The following is a 26,228-nucleotide window of genomic DNA, read 5'->3' as shown; positions in this document are numbered from 1 at the left end:
TAGATACAAGGGAACCTCTTCTGGGAGGTCTTCAGCAGAGGAACAGGGCAGTGAGGACAGGGACACTATTATATTGCTAAAAAGAGCTGCTTTTAGGCAATCATGATATGCATATTCTATGTATGGTTGATAATAAACAGGGCTGCATCTGGGATGAATTTTTAAAATGTTCCAGCCCTCCAACTCAGAGTAGCCTCTGGGTTTCTTGGATTTCTGAAATGTCATGGTCAGTGACAGTGACCCTGTGTCCATCTAGTTTAATCCAAAGACTGCAGAACTCACCCCAGGGGTGCAGAGCCACAGGGAGTGGAGTGTCTTGGGACCCTCCTAACCCTGCTCTCCAGGCTGGCTGGACCGTTCCCTCCCACTCCACCTGTCTCTCTCCCTTCCCCTTAGCTTTCCAAATCAGTTTAAGTCCACATGTGTATCTGAATGAATCCTGGGGAAAGCTGTGGAACCTTTCCAGGATGCAGAAGTCTAGGTCTTTAGTATTGTGGACTAATCCTAGATTCCTCCGTGCATCCAGCAAATCTGGAGTCCACTGTGTACCCCATCTAGCAGTCACATGTCACAGTTCCTTCTTCTCAGGTGCTGGAAGCTTCCTGTCTCATCCAAAGGCCATGTATTATGGGCCAAATTGTGTCCCCTCCCCCCAAAATTTGTTTGTCAAAGTCCTAACCCCCAGTACCTCAGAATGTGACTGTATTTGGAGATGGGGTCATTTTAAATTTAAAAAAAATTTTTTTAATGTATTTTCATTTTTTTAGAGTTCAGCTTTTTATTCAATGCATTACAAAAGAGATTTGGTCAAAAAGACCAAAGCCCCGGTCATCATCAACCTCCTCAATTCTTCTTTCTTTGCTCCTACTTTCTACCCCTCAGCTGGGGCCGTGGGGGTGGACGGGGCAGGACCTCCTGCTGGGGGCAGGTCCACCAGCCCCTGTGCTGCAGATGAGGCTCCTGATGCTGACGTTGGCCAGGGCCTTTGCAAACAAGCCAGACCAAAAGTTCTACACTTACACCAGCTGCTTTAATGAGGGCATTGCCCTTATGCTCCATGATGGTCACCTTGTTGTCATGCAGAATGAGCTAAGTAGAGGCAGGTGAACTCGGAGATGCAGGCCGTGGTGCGGGCGAGTGTAGGCTGGCACTGCCTTGTACGGTGCTAGTCACTGTGTGAAGTGAGGGCCTCACCCCAGCATGGCCTCAGCTTTCTCGGAAGGATGGAGCACCTTGGCGGCAGCTGTGATAAGGCCTTTAAACAGCTAATTAAAGTTAAATGAGGTCACTATGGTGGGCCCTAATCCAATCTCACTGGTGTCCTTATAAGAAGAGAAGATTAGGACACAGACACGTACAGAGGGAAGATCCTGTGAACATGCAGGAGAACCATCTACAAGCCAAGGAGAAAGGCTTAGAAGAAACCAACCCTCTGTCGCCTTGACCTTGGGTTTCTAGCCTCCCAAACTACGAGGAAATAAATGTCTGTTGTTGAAACTAAACTGTCTGTGGTACTCTGTTATGGCAGCTCTAGCAAACTAATACACCATGTCTAGAAACATTTGTTAGGTTGGGCAGAAGGCCTATTTCTTCACACATGTCCCTCTCTGGGGACCCCAGGGCAGCATGTGTAGCCTGGAAGGGCTATCTGAACAGAGCTTTCTGTGGAAGGAGACAGGGTCTTTCTTGACCTTCCTGATCCCCACTGAACACAATGTGAAGTCTGTCTCCTGGAATGTGCAAGACGGTGGTATGGAAAGGTCCAGGTCTGAAATAAGCATCCTGTTCCTAACTGCTCATGTACAGGTCTGTGAAATAGAAGTGGTGAATGTCTGCCCTCCTGCTGAAGTCCTTCCATTTGGATCCCTTTTAAAACAAAATTTAGATTGTCAGACCACACAAAGACACATGGGCTTACAAGAGAGCTCAGGAATCTCCAGTCCTTTCCAGAGCAGCCACAGACACACGTAGTCTTCGGCATAGCATGTGGGATACAAAAGATTCACATCAGAATAGAAGTTTAGGGGCTGGACCCGAGGAGGGGCCTGAGCTGGCTGTCCTGAGCCTGAGTAATCCAGCTGCCTTGTTGTCACTGCAGCTGGCTGTCATCCAATCTCGGAGCATGGCTAATGAGTAAGTGAGCTTCCTCTGGGAGGAAGGAAACAGTTAAAATCCGGTGGCAGCTGCAGTCATCTAGGCGTGGCTCTTGTTTGACTTGAGCTGCACAGATCCTGGGCCAAGTGTGGGAGGAAGGACAGCGTAGGCAGCAGAGCCTCCCAGATGGCTGAGTTGGATCTGATGGCTGCAGGGCCACTGCCCGGGGCCACCACTCACCCACTGGCCCCTCTCAGCCCAGACTCTGGGTCGGCCAGCCTGGCAGAAGAAGAGGACGTCAGTTCCCTGGGAAGGCCCCGGGGGGAGACAGATGGACAGGGCAGCAGCTCCACAGAGCAGGGAGCGCCTGACAGCAAGGGGGAAAAGGAGATCCTGTGTGACTTCTGCCTGGGGACCAGCAGGGTGAAGGCAGTGAAGTCTTGTCTGACCTGCATGGTGAATTACTGCGAGGAGCACCTGCGGCCACACCAGGAGAATAGCAAACTGCATAGCCATCAGCTGACCGAGCCGGTGAAGGACTGTGACCTGCGCACCTGCCCTGCCCACCACAGCCCGCTGGTCTCCTTCTGCTGCCCTGATCGGCAGTGCATCTGTCAGGAGTGTGGCCAGGAGGAGCACAGGGGTCACACCACAGTCTCTCTGGATGCAGCCCGCAGGGACAAGGAGGTGAGTGCAGGGGTATAGCCATCTGGGAGAGGGTGGCAGAGGATGGCGTGCCCAGGGAGAGCCATGCCGCAGCTCCGGGGTCTGCCCATGTCATTTCTGTGCTCTGTGTGCACAAGAAAAGGACCTTAGCCTTAGTACCTGGCTGTTTGGTCAGCATAAATACCTGTTGGGCTTGGTTTTGGAAACTGCCTGAAGTAGGTCACTGTGTCCCCATCTCTGTCCCACTGTCCCTGCACTTCCTGCTATTTCTCATGTAGCTTTTGGTGATGTGTGTTTGGGTGTGGGATGCAGAAGCGGTGGGGCTTAGAGCAGTGATGTTTCTGGCTGCGTCTGAGTGCAAACCTTGGCAGAAACTCAAAAGGAAAGAATAAACCTCTTCCCTCATTTCTCTTTTCCTCTTTACCCCAAACAAGAGACCAGTAGAAAGTGCCCCTCTAGAGATAACTGATGTGAAATCCAAGAGCTTGAAAACTGCTAAGATAACATGGAATTTGAAACTTATGTCTGGGTATGATGTCAAGGGAGGCTTAACTTAGGGAAAATAAATGTTCCTCACCAGGTAGAGACATCAGGAGCGACTGAGAAACACCACGCTCATAGCCTGCAATTTAATTTCCATCAGATAAAGGAGCTGTTTCTAGAACAGCTAGCTTTTCTTTGCCCTTAAGCTGAGAGCCTGGAGGAGTTCCTGGGAACTGATTTAACCCCTTTATGTGCTTTGTTTCTCCTGTGTTGACTTTCGGCGAGTGCTTGTTTTTCCAGGAGGGAATGCAGCTGACTTTCGTCCCACATTCCTTACATTTGCTCTCACAACTGTTCCCTATCCGCGTGGCACACAGCCGGCAGGCCCACAGCACTCTCTTGGCATATGTTCCTGCGCAGCAAAGGAAAGAGGTTTCTGGAAAAGAGGGTTTACTTGCCAGGGCCCGTCCTCTATGCCTGTTCTGAGACACAGATTCCGTCCAGTGCTATGGGAATTGTTCTGGAAAGCTCTGTATTACAGATGCTAATGAGTCACCATTTCTGGCCTGGGAAACTTGCCAACTGTTTCCAGCATTTCCAGTGTCAGGGAATGTCCTGTCGGGAGAACAGGTAGATGAACAAGTAGATAGAAGGAAAAGAAGAGCTCCACGTAATTGAGGAAAATCGTCTTCACTGAGTACTGCCATGTGCTAACTGCCTTTCGTGGGTCTGCTCCAATCCTCAAATAACTCCATGAGGTGGGGGTTCATTCTCTCCACCACACTTGTCCAAGCTCATGCAGTTGACGAAGTCACGGAGTGAGGAATGGAAGCCTCTGGAAAGCCAGAAGCTTACTGGAGGGACTTGAAGGAAGGACTCCAAAATCACAGCATTATAACCTTCTTTCTTTTTTTTTTTCTTTTTGGTACCAAAAACCTGCCACACACATACCAGAGATATTAAGACAAGGTGGACTGCTTTTCTCTTTGGGTATAATATCTGAATTTTGTTATTTTCAACTGGAAAAGTGATGCATGACAATGTTAAAAAACAATCTCCTCTAAACGATGCAATAGATTTTGCTAGGAAAAGAGGGTCACTAGCCCACCCACATCCCCACTCCTTCCCTCTCTCCTCGGAGGCTAACACTCTGTACACTTTCTTCTTTCCTTGCAGAAATGTTCTATCCCTGTACCAACACAGATATGACATAAATTTTAAATGTGGGGCACTTACCTTATTACAGAGACTTAGGGTCATTGTAATTCTGAGCAGAGGAGTTGTGTAGAGCATGTGCAAAACTTTAAATTCAGGCATCCTAGGAGAGAGCTGAGTAAGATAAAGACAATTGGGTAAGGGGCTCTAGGGCAGCATTTGTGCTGAAAAGCAACCATGGCTGTAGGTACAGTGCTGTAGCCCATACCCCACACCCTGCTGCTTCCTGGTCTGTTGAAGAGAGATCTGGTCCTTCCATCCTGTGTCCTTGTTTTTAGCTCAGAGAACGAGTTTTCTTTAGGAACCAAAAGATTTCTTGCAAGGAGCTCAAGAGACCAGTCCAGAAGGCACAGTACCTTGATGTGGCTGCAACCTCCACCAGGATTATTCTGAAAGTGTTATCAGACATAACTAAGGCTCCAGAAACCCAGTGTTCCCTTCACCTAGCCCAAGCCTGCTGGAGTCACTCGCTGAAGGTCACTTTGGAGCGTGTTAAGGCCTAATTACTAAGGCAGGCATGTTGTATACAGGAAACCGCTAAAGGCAGGGTCAGCCATGAGGATACAAAGTGAGAGAAAGTGAGTCGAGATGCCAGGTACCGTTCAAGCTTTATTAAAGGAAAAGTATCTACGGGGCTGTGACCAAAGTGGGGAACAGCCTGGGGCTGCCCTGGAAAGGGGACAGCACCAGGTGTGGGGGTGGTAGAGCTTATATGGGTATGTTGGCGCCAGGAGCTGGGTGACTGTAATTCCGGGGTGGGGATTGAGTTAAGTCGTGGGGATGGAGAGTTCTGCGCATGCGGAAACGCTGAAAGTTTCATTCTCTCCGAAACCATGAGGCTTCCTGTAAGAGAGAAGGGGGGAGGGGAGGGGAGGAGGTGGACGGCGCCAGTTTGTCCTTGGGCTTGTCTAAGATGGTGCTGGTTATGTTGCAGATCTATTACAAAGCAGCTGGGACCCTGCTTCGGGTCCACAGAGTGACATTTCTCAGTTAACCAAGTGAGCCCTTTCTGAAGCTCCCATGGTTTCTAGCTATGCCAGTGGACAAAGACGCTGGGCTTTGAGAGGTGGGTGTTCTTTGGTTATTTGCTCGATTCTGCTGAGCTTCCAGAACCTGGCTATTCCTTTTTTTAGAAAATTTTTATTGACTCAAAATTGATCATACATATTTTTGGGGTTCAACATTGAGATATGTTGATCAAATCAATATTAATAGGATATATACTGTTACAAATCATACTTATTCTTTATGCCCCTTGTCCAATCTCCCCCATCCCCTTCTCCTTCCCCTCTCCCCGCTCTAATCACCCTAGATTTCTTCTCTCCCTCTGAAAGAATAATGGGTACTCTGTTGATTTGCTGCCCAAATGATCTGTCCAATGCTGAGAGGCGTGATTAGGTCCCCCAATATTATCATAGAGCAGATGTCTCTTCCATCACTATGAAATGGGCTCTGTGGAGAGAGACATCCTCCTCCTTTCTTTATCTCTGCTGGTGACTCTCCTTGTGTCAATGCACTCCAGTGGCTGGAGGACCGTCTATGTGGTGGTTGTGGTGTCTAGCCACCTTCATGGCAGCTGTGGTTATTGTGGTGGCTGTGGTGGGCCCCCACATGGAGATGTTTTTGGCATGCTCCTTGGTGCTGGCAGTGTGCCTGGTTGTGGAGAGTGTCCAATTCTCGGATCCATGCCCCGGGTCTCTGGGTGGGCACTGAGGTGCTGGCATGGTGTGCCTGGTTGTGGGAGGGGGGTCCAGTCCCCTTCTCCATGCCCCAGGTTCCCGGCCAGGCCTCGAGGTGCTGAGCCCAGCTATTCCTAATAGGACATCAGCACTTTCCTTTGCCCTGGCCCAGTGTCCTGCACCCCTGAGGTCTTAAGAGCAGCTGGTCTCGCCTGCCGCCTGCTAACTCCTCTCAGCCTCTCTTAATCTCAGGCTTGCTACCATGGGAATGAAACTGTGTGTGTTGTAAAATTTGGACTCCTTCTGTGACTGCCTTTCCTGACTGTTCTGACCCATGAAGTGCATATGTTTCTGTCCTGCTCTTCAAGCTTATCAAACATTATTGAGTGCTTCCTATGGGTAAAGGGCTAGGAGGGGCTGTCTACCCTCTGGGAGCTTGGATTCTGATCAGGAAGCCGAGGCACATACCACGGCTCCAAACGTACCCAAGGGCTGGCACAACGCAACTACCACACCTTCGAAGGAGGGAGCCATCCCTGGGAGTAAAGCAAGACAGGTTTCTTGGAGGAGGGAACACCAGAGCTGGGCCTTGTCATAGATCTTTGAAGACCTCCCATGCAAGGCCACTACATCAGTCTCAGCATTGGCCTCAGAAAGTTCAGGACTGGATGCTGACTGTGGACACAACCTCCATGTAGAGCAAGAGCCAAGTATCTGAGAGCCAGAAGTATTCATGCTTGTCTGGGGAGCAGTTAACCAGCTTTGTTCATAGCCCATGTGCTGGTAGCAAAGGGTGGATGATATGTGGCCAGTTGGGAAAGGAATATCTTTCAGAAATCCCGAGGAATGCCTTGGAGTCAGTATTATGTAACTTTTTTTGTTAAATATCCTACCAGGCTTTTAAAGAGCAGGAAGTGTGCGTCTCATTTGACTGGACTGCATGTAGTAGGTTCTGTCCAGCTGATTGAGGTACAGAGTCAGTGTCCAGGTGGACCTCTAGTGATACCATAGGCAAACCCTCCAGAAGGGTTGGAAATACGAAGGAACTGACACCATCTGGAATTTTCTTCTCTCTTCTCACCCCTTCCTCAGTTCCCATTGGCATCTGTAACTGGACTCCTGGCCAGCAGCTCTGGGTGCCATGTTTGCCCTGTAGGCAGAAGGAGGAAACAATTCTGTTAACATATTTATGTGGCCTTGTATCAGAGCAGAGACTACATGATTTGACCAAGATCATATAGCCAGCAAGTGGCAGGGCTTTGGACCCTAAATATTGTGCCTTTTGCCCATTTGTCATTACCTTGCTGAAGTAGGCAGGACCCTCTCTGCCCTTTGATATAGGGCTGACTGTGCTTATAGGCACCACTATACTGCTTTTGTGCAGGACCCACCCTGGCCTGAGATGTGCATATGGCTGACATCTTGGGAAACCCTGAGGCTTGAGGCTGAGGCATCCTGTCATTCGCTAGGAACAGGAATAACTGGAGATACAAATCTCCTGAAGCGGCTCTACCTCTTGTGGTAGTTGGATATGCCTTCCTTTGGGGTGACTCACTCAGAGAGTACTTAGGAGTCCTTTTCTCCTTTTATGGCAGCCTGCAGACAGCAGCAGAGAGAAACTCCCTTACTGAATACTCTCTGGGTGTCTTTCTATGGCTTTTCTGGGGCCGATTGCTTTAGCAGTCTATGTCCCTGCTGTTTAGGTGCTGTCTTGCAGGAGCCTGTTGCTAGGATGTGTTCTGTTGTATCTTCCATCACCTTTAAACAAGCATTCATGTTTCCCCCTCTCCCCTGGAGTGGGTCACTGTGTAAGCCTTTGCAATAGATCAAGATTCTAGGATTACCCCCAAATAGGCCAGACAGCCCGCCCCTCTCTGCCCCCCCAGTCCCTGAGGTCTCAGGTATCAGGGGTGAAAGGTCATTGACCTAGAGCTTGAACAGGCTGTCCTTCTGCAGAGTGTCCTTGTGTGGTGTGTCCCCTTATCTGCAGCAGCTTCCCTCAGTGTGCGGCCTGGAATTCCCCAGGCTCAATGGGAGAATGGAGAGACACTTAATTTATGCACTCTCAGTTCTAGTAGGGCATAATGATTCACAGCTTTAAATGCAGACAGAAGCTATTAAAAGCAGTGAAAGCTGAAAGCTGTTTATTCCCCCCCCCCCCCCAATCTGGGAAAGTGACAGGGCCTGTGGAATTTGTAGAGGCTCAGGTGCGCTGGCACACTTGTTGGCAGGAGGTGTTTAGTGAGTTCCAGGAGGCAGGAGTGGAGCTGGGGTCAAAGCAGGCAAATTCCAAGGTTCCCAGGCAGGCACTTGCTGGGGCAGGGAGGACCGGCTCCGCCTGCCTCCGGGAGCCAAGACAGAGCACGAATGGAAAGCACCATGGTAGCAATAACAATAGCAAAATAGCAACAAGGTTAATGGTGATGGCCGTCACTGACCTTTATGAGACACTCACAATGCATGTGCCTGCTGCTCGATAACATGCTTTACCTCAGTCAGTTCATCATCTCATAACCCTACGAAGTAGGCACTTCATTTCTCCCCATCTCACAGGCAAAGAAATGGAAGTTTAGAGATGTGAAGTTGTGAAATAATACGAAACATATATTTGGACTCTGCCCCCATTTCCTGGCATACAGCTCCTAAAGCCCTTGGAATCTCCCCAGTAATAAAAGAGTCTTTGCTATGCTAATAAAGTGACGGGTGGCTGGGGGCTTCTGGATAGCCTCAGGACAGGGGCTAGTTGCCATGGGAACCAACCACACAGGACTAGAGGTTTGGAACTTACAGTCCCTCCCCCACCCCACCACCCCAGGGGAGAAGGACTGATGATTGAGTTGATCACCGGTAGCCAATGATTTAATCAGTCATGCCTAAGTAAAACCCCCAAAAGGAAGGGTTTGGAGAGCTTCTGGATACTGAACATGTTCCTGGAGGGTGGTGTGCCACATCCCTCCCACCTACCTTGCCCTATGCATCTCTTCCATCTGGGTGTTCCCCAGTTGTATGTTTTTATAATAAATGGGTAGATGTAAGAAAAGTATTTTCGTGAATTCTATGAGTCATTCTAGCAAATGATCAAACTTGAAGAGGGGATTGTGGGAACCTCCAGTTTACGGCTGGTTTGGTCAGAAGCACAGGAGCAGCTGTACTTGCAATTGGCATCTGAAGTTTGAGGGGGGACAGTCTTGGGGACTGAGCCCTCAGTGTGTGGGATCTGATGCTATCTCCAAGTAGATAGTGTCAGAATTGAGTTAAATTTAAGGACACTCAACTGGTGTCAAAGAATTGCTTGATAGGGGAATAAGCCCCCCCCCCACATTTTGGTCACAAAAGTGTTCTGTGTTGAGTGAGTATAAGAAAAGGAAAGTTTGTTTTTCCTATACATAAGTAAATTTGTCAAAGTCTTAGCTGTAAGTAAAAAACTTGGGCTCCCCACCTGGATGTCTGGCTCCAAGCCACCACACTTAGTGGTAAACCATTCTGGCGTTAGATGGCCTGGGCTCAATTCCATTGCTGAACTTGGATAAGCAGCTTGATTTTAGTATCTATAAAATGGAAATAATCATCGCATTTGCGTAATATGGGTGTGGTAAGGATGATATGAGGTAATTCACATACATGCGGCAAATGATGACTAGCACGGCCTATGCACTGACTACGTTTTGGCTGACTCATGCTGAGTTCAGCCCCAGCAGGTTGCTGGCTCACGCACCTCTGTTTAGGGAGCTCTAAGCTGGCTTCTGAGATCAGTTGCGTAGGTCAGACTCCTTTTCAGGAAAGAAAGGCAAGGACCTCAGAAGTGGAAAGTGCCTTTGCCCTTGGCATCTTCTGTGTGCACTAGGTTCTTCCCTCCTTAATCTTTCCTTTCTTCTTCTTAGGCTGAACTTCGGTGCACCGAGTTAGACCTGGAGCAGAAACTCAAGCTGAATGAAAATGCCATCGCCAGGCTCCAAGCCAACAATAAATCCGTCTTGGTAAGGCTGTTCTGGGTCACCTGTCAAGCTTTACCACACCTGGCTGTCACGAAAGGGTCAGCCAGGACCATTCAGGCAGGCCCAGCCTCCACGTCTATAGGTTCCTGGGGGTTTTTCAGGAAGTGAGAATCATAGGTACAGTTGGCTACACCATGGGGTAGGCTCACCTTGATGTCAGGATTTGTTATGAAATTAGTTTAAATTTCAAAACTGGCAAGTGATTTCCTTTTTAATAATAAAGAGTAGAACCAAGACTAGTCCTGTAATAAAAGCAGTCTTACTTTTATATTTGTATAATCTTTCTTGACCAGGAGAAAAGGGTGTGTATGTGTGTGTGTATTGGGGGCGGGGGGGTGTTCAGCCAGATCTCCGGGAATTATATATAATCTTGGTTTCTTCCATCATGGGAGGATGTTCTGCATGTGAGTATCCACAGCCCTGTGTTCTGGCAGCTGGAAAAAAGAGTTGAGAACTTCTGGATTAGTGGATGGCATTTGATAAGGTCAATGGTGTGCTAAACTGTTCAGCTTTAGTCCTCCTGGTTTATGGCCACTTTCCAAATAGAATCTAAGTAGATCCAAGCAGTTCTACCAATGCCTCTTGTTAGTGGCAAGCCAACACCACTCAGAAGAAAATGCAAACGCCTACCCTAGGGCAGTGAGTCAGCACTATTACCTTTGTATACTGAGAATGAATAATTCCATCCATCCATCCCTATCTAATTCATGTATCCATTTCAACTTAATTTCTACCTCCTGGGTGTTTACAACTACTAGTTGCTGAAGGATAAAATATTTTTCTTAACCATAATATCTTCTTAAAGGAGGAAAAATAATTGTCCATTTAAAGCCTAATAAACCTTCAGAGATTGTTAATTTCCCTGTGCAGGATGATCTAGAGAACCACTTGGAGCATCTTGCCTTTTTCCAGCTCTTTGATTTTCAGACCCTTTGACCCCTACTCAGTTCTCATAATTGCACGGTGACCAGGGGAAGTAGTTACTGCAGTGGTCACCATGTACAGGGACATGAAAACATGAGAGATGATGGGACTTGTCTAGGGCACCCTAGATTGATGGGACAGGAGAACCTGAGGTTGTTTCTCCCTCCGCCTAAGAATGACTCAATACGTTGACATGTGCACCATCCTCAAATCTTTAAACTATTAACTGTTAGCTACTTTGATAGATTTGCGGCCCCTTCTCTCTGTACTATTTTCTTGCCATGATTTGGGCAGTAAAAGGTATGCTTTGCACATTTCATATACATGCAAGAAAGAAGTATTTCTCAACGAGAAGGTTTAGGAATGAGAAGTCACGGCAGGAGCGAATCCACCAACATCATCTGAGGGCCCCTTTCCACCGTCCTTCAGGATGGCCTCAGTGGGGGTGGGGAGGAAGGATCTGGATCCTGAATTTTGTCTTCAGACTCATGCTTCTTAGCCTCATGTCCTCATGCTTGTATGAGGAACCCGCATGCCCTAAGTATGGGGAGTGCGTGGATTCCGTTCCTCTCCCACGACACCCTCTTGCTGCTTCCCGTGCCTTGTTCTGTTCCTGCTGTCTGGTGGTGATCAGGAGTGGGCAGGGCAGGGAGCACCGCTGGCCTCTGTGACTCATGGAGCATGGACACCTGGAGCCTGAGCGGGTGGGGAAGGGAGAGGAAGCAGGGGAGCTGGAATGAGCTGCTTAGTGGGAAGCCTGGATAAGACACCAACAGTAGTATTCCCCTTCTCTCCACATGGTTATAAGCAAAACCGACCTATCTTCTGAGGTAGATTTCTCCATCTCTATTTCTTTGCAATATAGAAATACAGTCGGACACGGAGATTTAAATCACAGTATTCACAAGGTCAAGGAGGCAGCGCCTGTCATGAGCTGGGTCAGGCATTGCTGGGAGGCTTGCTGCCTTTTTCTCTGGCTCACCTGCTCAGCAGCAGCCTGGTATTTAGCCCATTATGGGTGTAGGTGGGGACTCTTAAATGGCGTACAGCGACCAAGGAGCCAAGTCCTGTCCCTTCGCTGGTCCTTCCCAGGGCTTCAGTCTAGGGCACTGAGCTCATAGATTCTCCCCTGCAACCCCGACAGGCAGCAGAGGGTCCTCATCCCTGGGCGACTGGAAGGAGGGAGGGAGGTGAGGTGTCAGAGGGCTGCTGAGCCTACACCCAGCAGAGGCAGAGCCCCTGGCAGCAGCTGCTTGGGTGGCCCGGGTGGGGCCCAGACCGCATCCCTGGCTCTCGGGTCTTCGTTCTTCAGACAGTGCTGCGAACAGCCCAGAGCCCCTTCTCTGCTGGCCTCAGTCCCTGTGGTCGTCTCCGCACACCCGCATCCTGTCTGAGAGCTCTCGGAGCAGCCCGAGGGCCGAGGCCCAGCCCTGAACACCCAGGTGTCCCAGGGTTTCCCAGCCGGCTCTCTGCTGCCCTCGCTGCTCGACACGACCGTCCACCTGACGGCTCTTCTTGGTTTGGGCTTGAGGAGTTCGGAGAAAACCTGCGATCTTCCCTCTTCCTTAAGCCTGTCACCACCGTTTATTTGCTTCCAGCTCTGTCCAGCCACCCCACCTCAAGGAAGCCAAGGGGTGATGGAAAAGTCGGCATAAAAATGCGAATGTAGAGAGAGTCTGCATATCCTCTATCCACCTCCCTCTGGCAAAGATGCTCCTTGCTTTCTTTCCCTGCTCACTTCTTCCTTGCTATCAGGTCAAAGGCTGACCAGAGACTGCTCCTTCTTGTGGGGTTGTGTTCCTGAACCCTGGCCTGAACCAGGGTCCCCGGCCCTGCAGGGGTCCTCCTACCTGGTGTCGTCCTGTCTTCCTCCCATCTCCCTCCAAGCCTCAAGGCTCCCACACATACTGGGCCTAGGGTCCTATCCTTTGTGAGTCTTCTCCTTACCAGGCTCCCCTTTATTGTCTGGGTCTTAGTCTCCCTCCCTCCCTCCTCACCTCCTCATCCCCCCTGGCAGGGGAGGGGGTGCCCCTGCAGCCTCTGCCCAGGGGATATCTGTTGTTTTGGCTCCCTTGGGAGCCTTGAAGTTCAGGGCTGGCCCTTAACCTTGGGAGTAAGAAGAGAAAACAGCACCTGGAGGGGCTGCTCAGAGAGCTCTCTGATGGAATGGGGGTGCTCAGGGACAATGGGGGAGACTGAGGCAGGCAGAGAAGGAGTTTTGGGCTGTGGGCTGGAGGTAAAGGGAGTCTGAGCAAAGGAAATTGTATCTAAGACTTTTATGTGGAATTTAACAAGGTAATTAATGTAAGCACAAAGAGATACAACTGGACAATATCAGAGGCAGCTGTCTGCACCAATACTTAAGAACGATCAAGGAGGGAAACATTTAGAACTTGGATGGGTGTTGTAAATATGATGTTGGTTGATGGCATTCATAAAGGATGCTCGTCATATTTCTGTCATTATATTTTATTTGAATGAAGTGTTCTGTTCTGCACAGATATGCTCATCCTGTGATTGCTTGGGTGCCATGATCATCTATACACACCCTAAACATTTTGCCTAGCAGAGCACCATAATCTTAGATTGATTTTAGCTCTGATGGTCAGTTTAAACAGGCATAATGAAATGCAAAATGCAAAGAACGCTAATTCATGCTCCTGATATGTAAAAGAAAAAACCAAATTATTGATTTACCTCTTGATATAAAACTATCAGGTGTACTGAATACAGGCATTGTCCTGGTGGGAAAATTGATTTCAGAAACTTGGTTAACAGCCCCAGACTGTCAGAACTGGAAGGGATCTCAGAGATCATATAGTAATTCGCTCTCTTATCAAATGGATGAGGAGACTAAATTAACATTCAGTGAATAAGTTCCTATACCCTGGAGAGTAAATCCCCTTTCCAGGAACCCAGAATTCACAGAAGAATAAAAGCTTCCTCTTACAATAGAAAAGGGTTCCCTAATTAACTGGTTTCTCAAGAGCACGTTTCTGTATGCTGAGCTTCAATGGAGTTGGACCCCTGGTAATGGGTTCTTGGCCGTCTCCCATCTTGCCCCCGTCAGGTGTCGGTGTCAGAGGTGAAGGTGGTGGCCGAAGAGCAGTTTGGGGAACTCCTTGCTGCTGTGAGGAAGGCCCAAGCTGACGTGATGCTCTTCTTGGAAGAGAAGGAACAAGCTGCCCTCAGCCAGGCCAACAGCATCAAGAGCCACCTGGAGTACAGGAGCGCAGAGATGGTGAAGAGCAGGGAGGAGCTGGGGAGGATAGCGGCCATCAGCAACACGGTCCTGTTCCTGGAGGTATGGGATGGGGACATCCACGAACTGCACCTGGAGCACCCTTGCTTCACTAGACAGATCTGTGACTGCAACTGCTCTGTGATAAGTGGGGTGCACGGGGAGCTGTGGGATCAGAGAGAAGCAGGTCTGGATTTAGTAGAGTACAGGAGGGGTAGGAAGGGTGGACTGCTCAGAGCGGGGAAGCTTAAAGCAAGTCCTAGGAGATGAGTCAGGTGCAAGGAGCAGTATGTTCCAGGTAGAGGGAACAGCACATGCAAAGGCAGAGCGGTTTGAGAAAGCCCAGCTGAGTTGGGGAGCCAAGGCACTTTCACAAGGATGGAGCACGGGGCGCTGGGCACTTAGTGGTAGGAGTTGAGGCTGGCAGGGCCAAGCAGGCATCTGGCTGGGAAGGATGTTAGGTGGGGGAGTGATGAGAGCAGACGAATATGTTTTATAAACCACTCTGCAGTTGTATTTGAGGCTTGCCTGGCAGGCGTGAGACAGACCTGCTGCTTTTCAGGGAGGACTATGTGCTGGGATAATTGAGGAAGCTTGAAGGCTCAGCAGAGGAGATGGAACTATTCATCACGATGTATCATTTAGTGTTAGGCCATTAGAGGCAGATCTGAAGAACACATAAGCTTGCAGAGAAGGAGCAGTAGGTTGCGGGTAGATTCTGTCATCCTGGATCAGTCACTAAATTGCTATGCAATTTTTAGCAAGTCACTTAACCTCTCTGAGCCTCAGATTCTTCATTTATCAAACAAGCAGTTTGGAATGATTAATTTCCAAGGCTCTTTTCAGCTGTAATGTTCCAAAATACAAATAATTTTTCTTACATTTTTGAAAAACTTTCCCTTTTACTTGCAACGAATAGAAATATTTATTGTGAAAAAACTTGGAAAATACAGAAAAATATGAAAGAAAAAATAACCCATAATCCCAGCACTCAGTGACAACTATAGTTAACCTTTTAACAATAGTTAACCACAGAGAAAGAGAAACAGACAGAAAAAGACAAACAAAAATATTGACAGGATGTCTCTCTCTGTCAGTTTCTTGGCTTCTTAATATTAAAACACAGAGAAAAATATGGATAAAAATTTGGTTTCCTGTGTCATGAGATCTTCCCCCAAGATCTCCTACCCAAAGAGTATAATTTCTCTTGGTTATCTTTTCTCCTTTTGTAACTTTATTTTTAACATAAAAACTTTAATATGTATAAAATATATTTTAGTATAACATTTATTTGGTGAAATATAACTTATTTTCCCCCAAATTGTTAGCCAGTTGAAACATCATTTATTGAATAATCCATTCTTTCTCCCACTGATTTAGAATGGTACTTTTATCAGCTACTGTATCAAATCTATAGATAATACTATAATGTTTATCTGTCTTTCTGTCACCTCTGTGGTTTGGAGTTTTTTTTTCTCTTCTATGACTCTATCTAACCATTTTGGTTATTTATTTATTTTTTGGTGGCTGGCCAGTATGGAGATCTGAACCCTTGATCTTGGGGTAACAAGGCTGTGGTCCGACCAACTGGCCAGCCCTTATCTAACAATTTTGGTACAACTGTTCTTATCGCTAAGTTTTCTGCTGTATCCAGTCTGCTCTTCAATGCTTCGGTTGCATCTGAATTTTAAAAATGTGTTACATTTGGAAGTAATCTTTTCTGATTAGCACATTGTTTTAAAACTTAAGTGGCTTAATGTAATTATCTATGTGAAAACACTTTTCAAATTCTGAAGCACAGTACAAGAATTACAGAAAGTTATGCACTGGATTGAATTGACATTCAGTGCAGGAAAAGGCAGCATTTCTGTCTGGGAATTGTTTGTGGATCTCCAGAATGCTGCAGCCAGGTCCTCCGTTCCCTACCATGGCTTGGGTTTAAATCATCAAAGGAAAAAAAAAAAAGAAAAGAGCAGGAATGTTCTTATTCTCTGATCCCCAGTCTGGGCTGTCTGTGTACCGGAGCTGTTCACAAGCCTCCAGTATTTCAACTTTTAGAAGCCCACTTTCCCACTTGATTTTTAAAAGACTGACTTTTTTAGTGTGTGGCAGCATAAAAAAGTGCATTCTGGGCTATCAGCCCCTGATCTGAGCGCTGTACAGACACTTTGTGAAATGCCCGTTACTCTAGGCCCTTTTGCAGATGCAGAAAGTGATATAATGAGGAGAGCAGCCCAGTTTAAAAGTACAGAAACCAAAGTGAGTTCTGCCTCCTTTTCTGCAGGAGTACTGCAAGTTTAAGAATGCTGGAGACAGCGCCTCCCCCAGTGTTTACATAGGGCTAAAGGATAAGCTCTCGGGCATCCGCAAGGTCATCACGGACTCCACTGTGCACTTAATCCAGTTGCTGGAGAACTACAAGGACAAGCTCCAGGAGTTCGCCAAGGAAGGTGAGAAGCTTTCTGGGCCTGGCAAGTGGTAGGTGTGTATCTTGGAGTGGTTGATGGGGAAGGTGAGAGAGGGCCAGGGAAGGGAAGGCAACATCAGGGGGATGTCTCATTTTCAAATCCATCATTTGGCTAGGCCCTGTTACTAATGGACCCTTATCTTGATTATTTTATTTTACAAAAGAGGCCCAGAGAAGTTAAGTCAGTCATGTCATAGAATTGGCTGGCATTTCTGTGACCAGCTTCTCAGGTTGCTGATGTCTATACTTCAGGTGAAATCCAAGTCAGCCTGGGATCTTTTTTCAGCTAACTTTGCCTTATTCAAGAGGGAAATGTGGTCACTGAGCATGCTCCTCTGAGATGTTACTACTAGGCTCCAGCCCCTTCTTGCCCCGGGAAGCCCCGGGAGGGGTGGCTGGGTAGTCCTGCCTCTCAGGTTGTCCTGGCCACCTGGGCAGGTGTGCACTCACAACTCTTTTCTTTTCTAGAGGAGTACGACATCAGAACTCAAGTGTCTGCCGTGGTTCAGCACAAATACCGGATCTCAAATCCTGAGCCCAGCACCAGGCAACAGTTCCTCCAGTGTAAGTGGTGATGAGTTTCCCTTCCCCCGTTGTTGATGTCAGTGTAAAGCTTCGCTGAAGCCAGGACACCATCTCCCTGTGGGACTCGCGTTCACGCCGCCTTGTGTCTATCGCTAAATGATACACGTCTTAAAATTTATTTATGTTTAAAATTTTTTAACTTTTCATTTGGGAATATTTTAAAATTTACAAAAACATTGCAAAAATAGGACAAAGAATTCCCATATACCTTTCAGTCAGCTTCTCCAAATGTTAACACTTTACATAATTACAGTATATTGATCAAAATCAGGAAATTAACATTGCTACGATGCTATTAACATAATTACAGAATTTATTCAGGTTTCACCAGCTGTTCTACTAAAGTCTTTTTTCCTAGCCCCAAATCCAAGCTAGGATCACAGATGTTTCCATGTCTTCAATCTGGGTCAGTCCCCCAGTCTTTCTCTGTCTTTCATGACCTTGGAACTTTGGAGAGTCCTGGCCAGTTACCAAACGGTTCGTTTTTAAGTTGGATTTGGCTGGAATTGTAGAACCCATTGTCCTGTCATTATGTGGAATTGACCTGGTCTGCTAGCATTTTTAAAAACACTGTTTCTAATAAACACTTCATTACAGAATAATTTCAAAAGATCTATTGTACAACATGGTGACTATAATTAGTAACAGTGCATTGTATACTTGAAAATTGCTAACAGAGTAGATTTTAAGTGTTCTCACGACACACAAAATATAGATAATACATATGTGAGGTAATAAATATGTTAATTGGCTTGATGTAGCCATTCCAAAATGTACACATATTTCAAAACATCATGTTGTACACCATAAATACATATAATTTTTATTTGCCAACTTAAAAATTAAATAAAAAATACTTATTACAGTCAACAAGTCCATGAGGTTTTATCCCCGAACAGAGAAAAGACTGCATCTGTGCAGTAATGCTCATTTCTATGGCATCTTTTTTTTTTTTTTTTTTAAAAAGATGACCGGTAAGGGGAGCTTAACCCTTGACTTTGGTGTTGTCAGCACCACGCTCACCCAATGAGCAAACCGGTCATCCCTATATGGGATCCGAACCCGGGGCCTTGGTGTTATCAGCACCGCACTCTCCCGAGTGAGCCACAGGCCGGCCCTCTATGGCATCTTTTTGGAACATCTCGTTGAACCCGGCTTCTGCTTGGTTTCTAGGGGTGATGCTGGCTGACTAACTCTTGGACTCTTTTTCTCTGGTTATCGTGGGGCCTCAGGTTCCAATGTCTATTCCCCGTCCTTGCCACGGCTCCTGTTTTTCCCAGGACCTCTTGGCTTTGACTTAGTTTCCTTTATTCTTCCTGCTTCCTGATAGAAGCACATCTATATTTTACAAACAGACATAATACAAGAACCCAAATACCTTTTATTCTTAACTAAAATAAGAATTAAACATATCTTATTATAATCTATTTTCTTTTGTATCACAAGTGTCTTTTTTCACATCTGATATTAACTTTTCTCTGTTGAGAATTACTATGAATTCTTAGCCTTTTAAAGACTCAGATGTTTGAACTGCCAAAGTTCTGTGGCTCAAATTGCCAACTTGACCTGTGGGAGTCACTTTCAAGCTGGCCTCTTTCTCCTTCAGGCATTGACATTCTGCTCTTGATATTTTTAAAAGTATTGTAGCTTTCTGGCACTGACAGAAAGTTCCAGATTCATTCTGATTTCTTTGTCCCAAGACACAGAATCACCTACCCTCCAAGGAGTACTGGATCTCCTTAGAGGAGACTATTGTTGCTGCAAATCTGAATGCTTAGGATCGCCAAAAGTTGGTTGTAAGCAAATGCGCTGCCACTGTGCTGTTGGGCCACTTTCAGTCACACAGAGCTGCAGACTATATGCCTCATTCTTCCTTTTAACTTATTAGATTGTTGTGTCCTTCTTTTCTTCCAGGATGTGTTCTTATTGAACACTAAGAATTTCTCTTGTTTAGACACAGAGAAGTTTGGTAAGCTCTGGTTAAACTAAGAGAACTTTTAAATTATAGGATTTTAAAAATAGCTGTTAATATGCTAATTCATTTGGCAAGTATACACTGAGCATCTTCTTTGAGCTCCATCCTCAGAAGAGTCCCATACAAAACGTGGAGTTTATAGATTAGAAGGAGGTCAAGCATGAAACACACAAATGAATATATGATTGCAAATTGTGATGAGTACCATGAAGTTTAAAAAGCCAGCGTGCTCTGAGAGAAAGCGATTTAGAAGCCATAGAGAGCCTCTCTGAGGATACAAACTCTCAGTGGCAACTGAAAGAATCAGGAGGAATCAGCCAGACTCAGAGGACAGCAACAGTCATGTCGTGGAGGAAGCAGCCTGTGTTAACGCCTTGGGCACTGAGTGGGTCTGAGGTCAGGATGACTGGAGTGTGGCAATCAAGAGAAAGAGAGCAGGGGACACAGACAAGGGCCAGTCATGCAGGGCCTTGTAGGCCAGGGCGAGGGCATCACTGCTTTGTCCTCAGAGCAAGAGGTGCCATCAAAGGGTGTTAAGCTGGGGCGACATGATTCACCCTAGCCTGTACCTCAAAACAAGCACCGTGGCTCTGTCGTGGAGAAGGTATCAAAGGGAGCTTGAGAGAGCAGTGCAACCTGCAAGGGGCCTACTACACCAGTCCAAGCCAGACTGGCTGGTGGCTGGAGAGAAGTAGAGGGGATCTGCAGGACTTGCTGCTGCCTGTGCATGTGGGGAACGAGGGGGATGAGGACAGGGCAAAAGAAATGTCAGAAGTGACTGCGTTTGCCTCCAGCAGCTGGGCGCATGGAGGTGCTGTTATTCCCTGAGACTGGGAAGAAAATGTGTTTGAGGGAATGTCTGAGAATTCACCATGCTAATTATTGGTCAAATATTTTAAAAAATGCATGAATTGATCAAATGTGAGTATATGAATACCTATATCCCCAAACTCTTGCCAACACCGGGTAGAACAGTACCTAGCTTTCAATACATATTTGTTGAATGAATTAACAAGTAAATTAATTTCAACAAATAATATAGTAAATTTCAAGCAACTTGAGCTTCAGAAAGGAAGAAAGTGGAGTGGCTTGTGTTCTCCCTGTTTTCTGGCCTTCACCCTCCTCTCTTCCTAGGGAACAGCAGCCTGGGTAAACAGAGAACAGGGAGATGGATACTTTCTTATACATACTTCAGAGGCTGCTGGGTTTAAAGTGCTCTGTCTGAAGGAGCTGTCAGTTCCTGAACTACTCTTTCTGCCTTCTGTGTCTCCTCAGATGCGCATGACATCACGTTTGACCAGGACACGGCCCACAGGTATCTCCGGCTACAGGAGGACAACCGCAAGGTCACCAACACCACGCCCTGGGAGCATCCCTACCTGGACCTTCCCAGCAGATTCCTGCACTGGCGGCAGGTGCTGTCCCAGCAGAGTCTGTACCTGCACAGGTACTATTTCGAGGTCGAGATCTCCGGGGAAGGCATCTACCTTGGCCTGACCCACACAGGCATCGACCGGAAAGGGGCAGAGCGAAACAGTTGCATTTCTGGAAACAACTTCTCTTGGTGCCTCCATTGGAATGGGAAGGAGTTCAAGGCGTGGCACAGTGACACAGAGACCCCTCTCAAAGCCGGCTTTTTCCGGAGGCTGGGGATCTATGTCAACTTCCCAGGAGGGACCCTTTCCTTCTATGGTATAGAGTATGATGCTATGACTCTGATTCACAAGTTTGACTGCAAGTTTTCAGAACCAGTCTATGCTGCCTTCTGGCTTTCCAAGAAGGAAAATGCCATTCGGATTGTAGATCTGGGTGAGGAACCCAAGAAGCCAGCACCGTCCTCGGTGGAGGCTGCTCCTTAGACTCCAGGATCCATATCCCAGACCTTTGCTAACCACAACGATGGGCTGCAGCTTGCATCTTAAGGGTGACTTGGGGGCAGATGTATCTCCCAGTGGTAGCTGGCTTTAGGAATCATGTGGGTCTGCGAGTGAGGAGAAAGTTCCCCGGCTGCTCTCTTGTGCTCCATGCAGGTCCTGTTCTCTCTATATTTCTAATCATGCTTAGGTGCCAGTCTCCCTCATCATCACAGGTGAATGTCACACTGTGTCCAGAATTGGTAATCAGGAATCTTGAGACTACTAAAAAGATTGCACAGTAATCATAATAAATTGCTGACTTTACTGTGTATTTCCTACATGCCAGACACTGTTCTTAGAGTTTCCTGTGCATGAGCTCACTTAATCCTCACAGCAGACCCATGGGATAGATGCTTAAGTCAATCTGATTTTGCAGATGAGGAAACTGTGGTTCAATTAGCTAACTTGCTCAAATATATTCTGGTCACATGGTGAGTGAGTGGCAGAGCTGGGATTCCAATCCAGGGGGCCTGCGCTGAACTTTTAACAACCACACCACATTGCCGTCCTCGTTAGATCATGGGTACTGTGTGTAAGGGAGTACACTCCGTGATGAGCTACGCAGCAGAGAAATAGAGCATCTGAAACCCATCTCTTAGAGTTTGAAAATCTCTGCTTGTGCCCTGTCTGACTTGGCCATCCAGCCACCCGCTGGCAGAGCTCAGCACCCCACACAGCAGCTCATTCTGTTTTTGGGCAGTGAGGATTGGAAGAAATGTCTTAACGGAGTCCAAGTCTTGGTCCCTGTGACCTCTGTTGTAAAGTCACCACTTATCTGATTTCTCATTCAGAGGACAGTTCTTCAAGTTTTTGAGGACAGCTCTCACGTCCCCGGGGAGGTATTCTTGTTTTCATGCTGAATTTCCCACTTTATGGTTCCGAGTCCCCTGCCCCCACCTCCATTATTTCATTCTTCTCGCAGGTAAGCCCCCTAAGATTAATGCTGAACCACAGCCACCAAGCCATCGGGCAGATGACAAACCATCTTTAAATGTGTTTCTCAGGACATAACGTTAAGATCCTGGTGGGATTCACCAGAAATATTAACTTCTGGGTCTTTTCTTGTGACCCGTGTCAAGGCAAATCTCTTCCTCTTCCACCAGTCTGATGGTCTGGTCTCAAGAGTATATTACTTTATCATTACTCAGTTTGTTTCCAGAGACTGTCCTGTATTTGTATCTAAGGATTTTAACAGTGTAGGATTTAAAATTTTTTACTTTTTTCATCACATTATTGTTGCGTGCTGAGGTAGTTTAGATTCATGATTCTGCACCCAGTATATTAGCTCTCCTTCCTAGCCTCCTATCACCTGCAGATCAGTAACCTTTTCTTCTTAAATCTTAACCTTGTTGATAAATATATTGATTAGAGGAGGGCTAAATCTGGAACCTTCCAGCACTCAGTCAATGCCTCCTGGGTGTAGCTGTACACAAATTATACATCGGTAGAAACATATGACATGTAGCCCACCTGCCGCCCCCTTTATCCACTGGACATAATGAAGGACTTTTTCAGTGGCAGAAATCACGATATTCTATGTCTGCATTTTTTTGATTTACCTGTGTAATAACGTTCTCGAAAGAGCAAATGAGATCAGCTTGACCTGCCTTGTTAATATTGAGCCCCTGTGGGTTGTTGGTGCTTATTTATCACTTTGTTTTCTAGATGCTCACAAAACACTTGATAAAGCATTTTCAAATTCTGATGTGGGTTAATGTCAAGTTTACTAGTCTGTTGTTTCCAGAATCTGCCTTATTTTTCTTTTTAAAAAATCAAGACAGTTCTGCCCATCCCAGTTCTCTGCCATTCTCCCTAATTTCTCAAAAATTCCTAGGCCGGCCCGTGGCTCACTTGGTAGAGTGCGGTGCTGATCACACCAAGGCCACGGGTTCGGATCCTATATAGGGATGGCCAGTTCGCTCACTGGCTGAGCGTGGTGCTGATAACACCAAGTCAAGGGTTGAGATCCCCCTACCAGTCATCTTTAAAAAACAAACAAACAAAAAAACCCCAAAATTCCTGCCTGATTTGCAGTCACACTGGTAAATTGTGTCAGTGTCCTGAGATGGTATATCGTGGGAGCCCCAAATCTGAGAGAGCACTTGGGTAGTGTTTGCCTATTCCACAGAACTCACCTGGGCCAGTAGGTAGAAACATCGGTTTATTAGACTTATGCGAGGTGCTGATGGCAGCCGATCAGCTGGAAATCCGCACCACCACAGGTACATACAACAGTTATATATAGTGAACAGATCAAAGTAGGGGTGTAAATCATTTGCATGCTTATGCACCCCTCACCCAGCTCACACAACTCAGAGCGCTGGGGAAATCTGGCTGTGTAGACAGGTTAACTTACTCATCTTCCTGGAGCCAGAGTAGTTTAACACTAGTAGGTTAACTCATTTACATGCTAATTCATTTACTCCAGGTCCCTGCTTCTTCCAGTCTTCTGTTTGTCTTAACCTGTGTCTTAAAGGAGACGTGCCTTTCTTTGGGTAACTACCTTGGCCAGGGGTAGTTTCCCAGGGGGGAGGGGGAAATCTGGTATGCACAGGGATGGGGAATAGGTCTATGTCCAGCACTTACCTTACAGATGTAGTTTGTTTAAGCCAGAAAACTCAAAGCTCATATAAAAGTAACCATTTAGGTGTCTCCTTACCTGTCTTGACCTTCATTTCCCTGTGAGATATTTTTGTCTATTAGTTTTCAGGTTCAAGACTTTTCTTCCTGTTATAAAAGATCAAAGCAAAATTAAGAATGAAGTAATGCCCTCTTTTCTAAGAGCAGGACTGACACCACTTAAGATAGCCCCTCCATTGCGTGAAAGTTAGGCGGGAAAGTGGGGGTGGGATGGGAGGAGCTCTGCTAACTGCAAAATTAGCTCATGTACTGTTGGCTTGCTTGCATTGGCTAATACCTCTTGGCGCGGTGACCGAGTTGCCGTGCTTGCAGCTTTAAAAACCGAGAACAAAGACGGTTTGGGGCCGCACCTTGAATTGGCTGGTTCGGTCCCAGCCGCTGGAAATAAAAATCTTTTTCTCTTTTTCTATATCAGTCTCCAAGGGTGATTTTCTCTTGATGCCTGTAACAAGCATTGGTATATTTGCTTTCTTTCTGTTGATGCATCAAGTGATGTACGTATCACTTTTCTTTTTCTTGGTCTGAAAACTGAAAATTGCCTAAACAGATAAAAAATAAGGAAAAAAAAAAGAAGAGAGAGAGAGAAAGAACAAAGGCCTATTGTTACCCACAGGCCAGGCCGAGCTTCCCCTCTCGCATTAAACAAATGACCTGAAAGTCCAAAAGTTGTTGCAAGGATTGGAAGGTTTATTCAGATTACCGGTACTCAACTAAATGTCTAACCAAGCAAACAAACAAATAGAAAAGAGGAGCAGTGGGATCCAGTTTAGCCTAGTCCTAACTGGCGGGGCCAACCTATTCCATTAATAGTAATTGATAAAAGCAGTTCTCCCCACTGCTTTCAGCATAAAGAGAAGTATCGATTAGATTTAAATCAGAAAAACAAAGCATAGCCAGGAGCCTCCAGGGTGCACCTATACAGATGTGGATACAATCCAACCAAACATAAGAGAACTCAGAAAATCAGAAAAAGGTAAAGAGAATAAAGCACTACCTTGTCAGAGGTTAAGCTAGAGACTCCAGGGGAGAGATCTACCAGCAGCAGAGACATGGGAGCAAAATAGTCCCAGTGGCCACTTGCCTCTTGCAGCTGGAATCTTCTCTGGTGCCCCAAACTTTCCAATTTTTGCCAATGATTAAATTAGGCTCTCGGATTCCAAAGTCATAGAAATAAACAATGTACCCAACAGTAAAGCAAGCAACACTTTATTAAAAGAGGAGATAGGGGCCGACTCGGTGGCATACTCGGGAGAGCGCAGCGCTGAGAGCGCAGCGCTGGGAGCGCAGCGACGCTCCCGCCGCGGGTTCGGATCCTATATAGGAATGGCCGGTGCACTCACTGGCTGAGTACCGGTCACGAAAAAGACAAAAAAAAAAAAAAAAAGAGGAGATAGACTTAGGCATAAGGCGGGTAGTGACAGTAAAGCTAGCCCCCCCCCCCCCAGGGGAGCTGTTCAGGGTCTTTTATAGGGAAGAGAGTTAAGGGATGCAGGCCAGCGTCACTGGAGGTGGTCCATTCTGTTCTTCCTGGTTGCGTCATGGGCTTATACTCAGTAGGCAGTGCTGTTCATCATTGTCACCCCAGGAGGGTCATTGTAGCAGTCACCTTGATGCTTTGTGCACAGGTGGGAATTCCTAAAGGGGTCTTAAGGGTAATCTGTGACTTTTACAATTATAGTAAACAAGCCTGGGGGAGGAGGTTTGCAACTCAGTAAATATCTGTTTCCTCTCTTATCTCAGTCTATTTTGTCAGGGCAGCCCATGGGGTAATCATTTGCCCTAGGGGTCTCATGACTGAGGAGTGGAAAAGTCACAAAGTGTCCTCTGCAGGGAAAATGGAGTCAGTTTGGTTCACAGGCCTAGCCTTACTCTGTTTCCCTATTTTACATTCTCTGACATTTCCCCAAAGCTGTGTGTGTGCCACTCTTTTGTACTTACCTACCCTTATCTCCTCCTGCATTGTGTAGACTTGTTTAAAAATTAAACTAAACAGAAACCTGAGCTCATCCAGAGCTCCTTTTGGTACCGGGTGGTGTTTCCCATTACTAGACCATGTGTGATTGCAGAGTCAGAATGTAATTTTGTTACTGGACTCAGGTGCGGCTGCCTGCCTCCTTGAGAAGGAAAGAAAAAAGAAACAAAAACAAAAAGCTCGGAAGTCAAATGGTTGGTATTAGAAAAGCAGATGTACTCAGCTGAAGGAGATGGTAGGCTGTCCCATCTCAAAGATTTAGATATACTGAGGGGTTTATAAATGAGGGGTTGAGAGAATGGAATGTGGAAGCTGAAAAGCAGGAGAGCAGGAGATGTGAGTTACGAGGGGTCCATTTCTACGGGTCATGTACAAG

The 26,228-nt window shown here is 46.7% G+C and overlaps 1 protein-coding gene across 1 annotated transcript; it reads left to right on the top strand.

Annotated features, from left to right (window-relative positions):
• Window positions 1-2,247: 2,247 nt before the first annotated feature.
• On the top strand, window positions 2,248-24,289 carry TRIM16 (tripartite motif containing 16). The gene is made up of 6 exons (XM_063112030.1): window positions 2,248-2,781; window positions 10,019-10,114; window positions 14,127-14,360; window positions 16,582-16,747; window positions 17,233-17,328; window positions 20,600-24,289. Exons 1-6 carry the CDS (start codon window positions 2,281-2,283, stop codon window positions 21,181-21,183), a joined length of 1,677 nt encoding a protein of 558 aa, XP_062968100.1. The 5' UTR covers window positions 2,248-2,280; the 3' UTR covers window positions 21,184-24,289.
• The last annotated feature ends 1,939 nt before the right edge of the window (window positions 24,290-26,228 follow it).

Source organism: Cynocephalus volans, chromosome 10, assembly GCF_027409185.1.
Source record: "Cynocephalus volans isolate mCynVol1 chromosome 10, mCynVol1.pri, whole genome shotgun sequence".
Lineage (NCBI taxonomy): Eukaryota > Metazoa > Chordata > Mammalia > Dermoptera > Cynocephalidae > Cynocephalus > Cynocephalus volans.
This window is presented reverse-complemented; position numbering and strand designations above follow the sequence as displayed.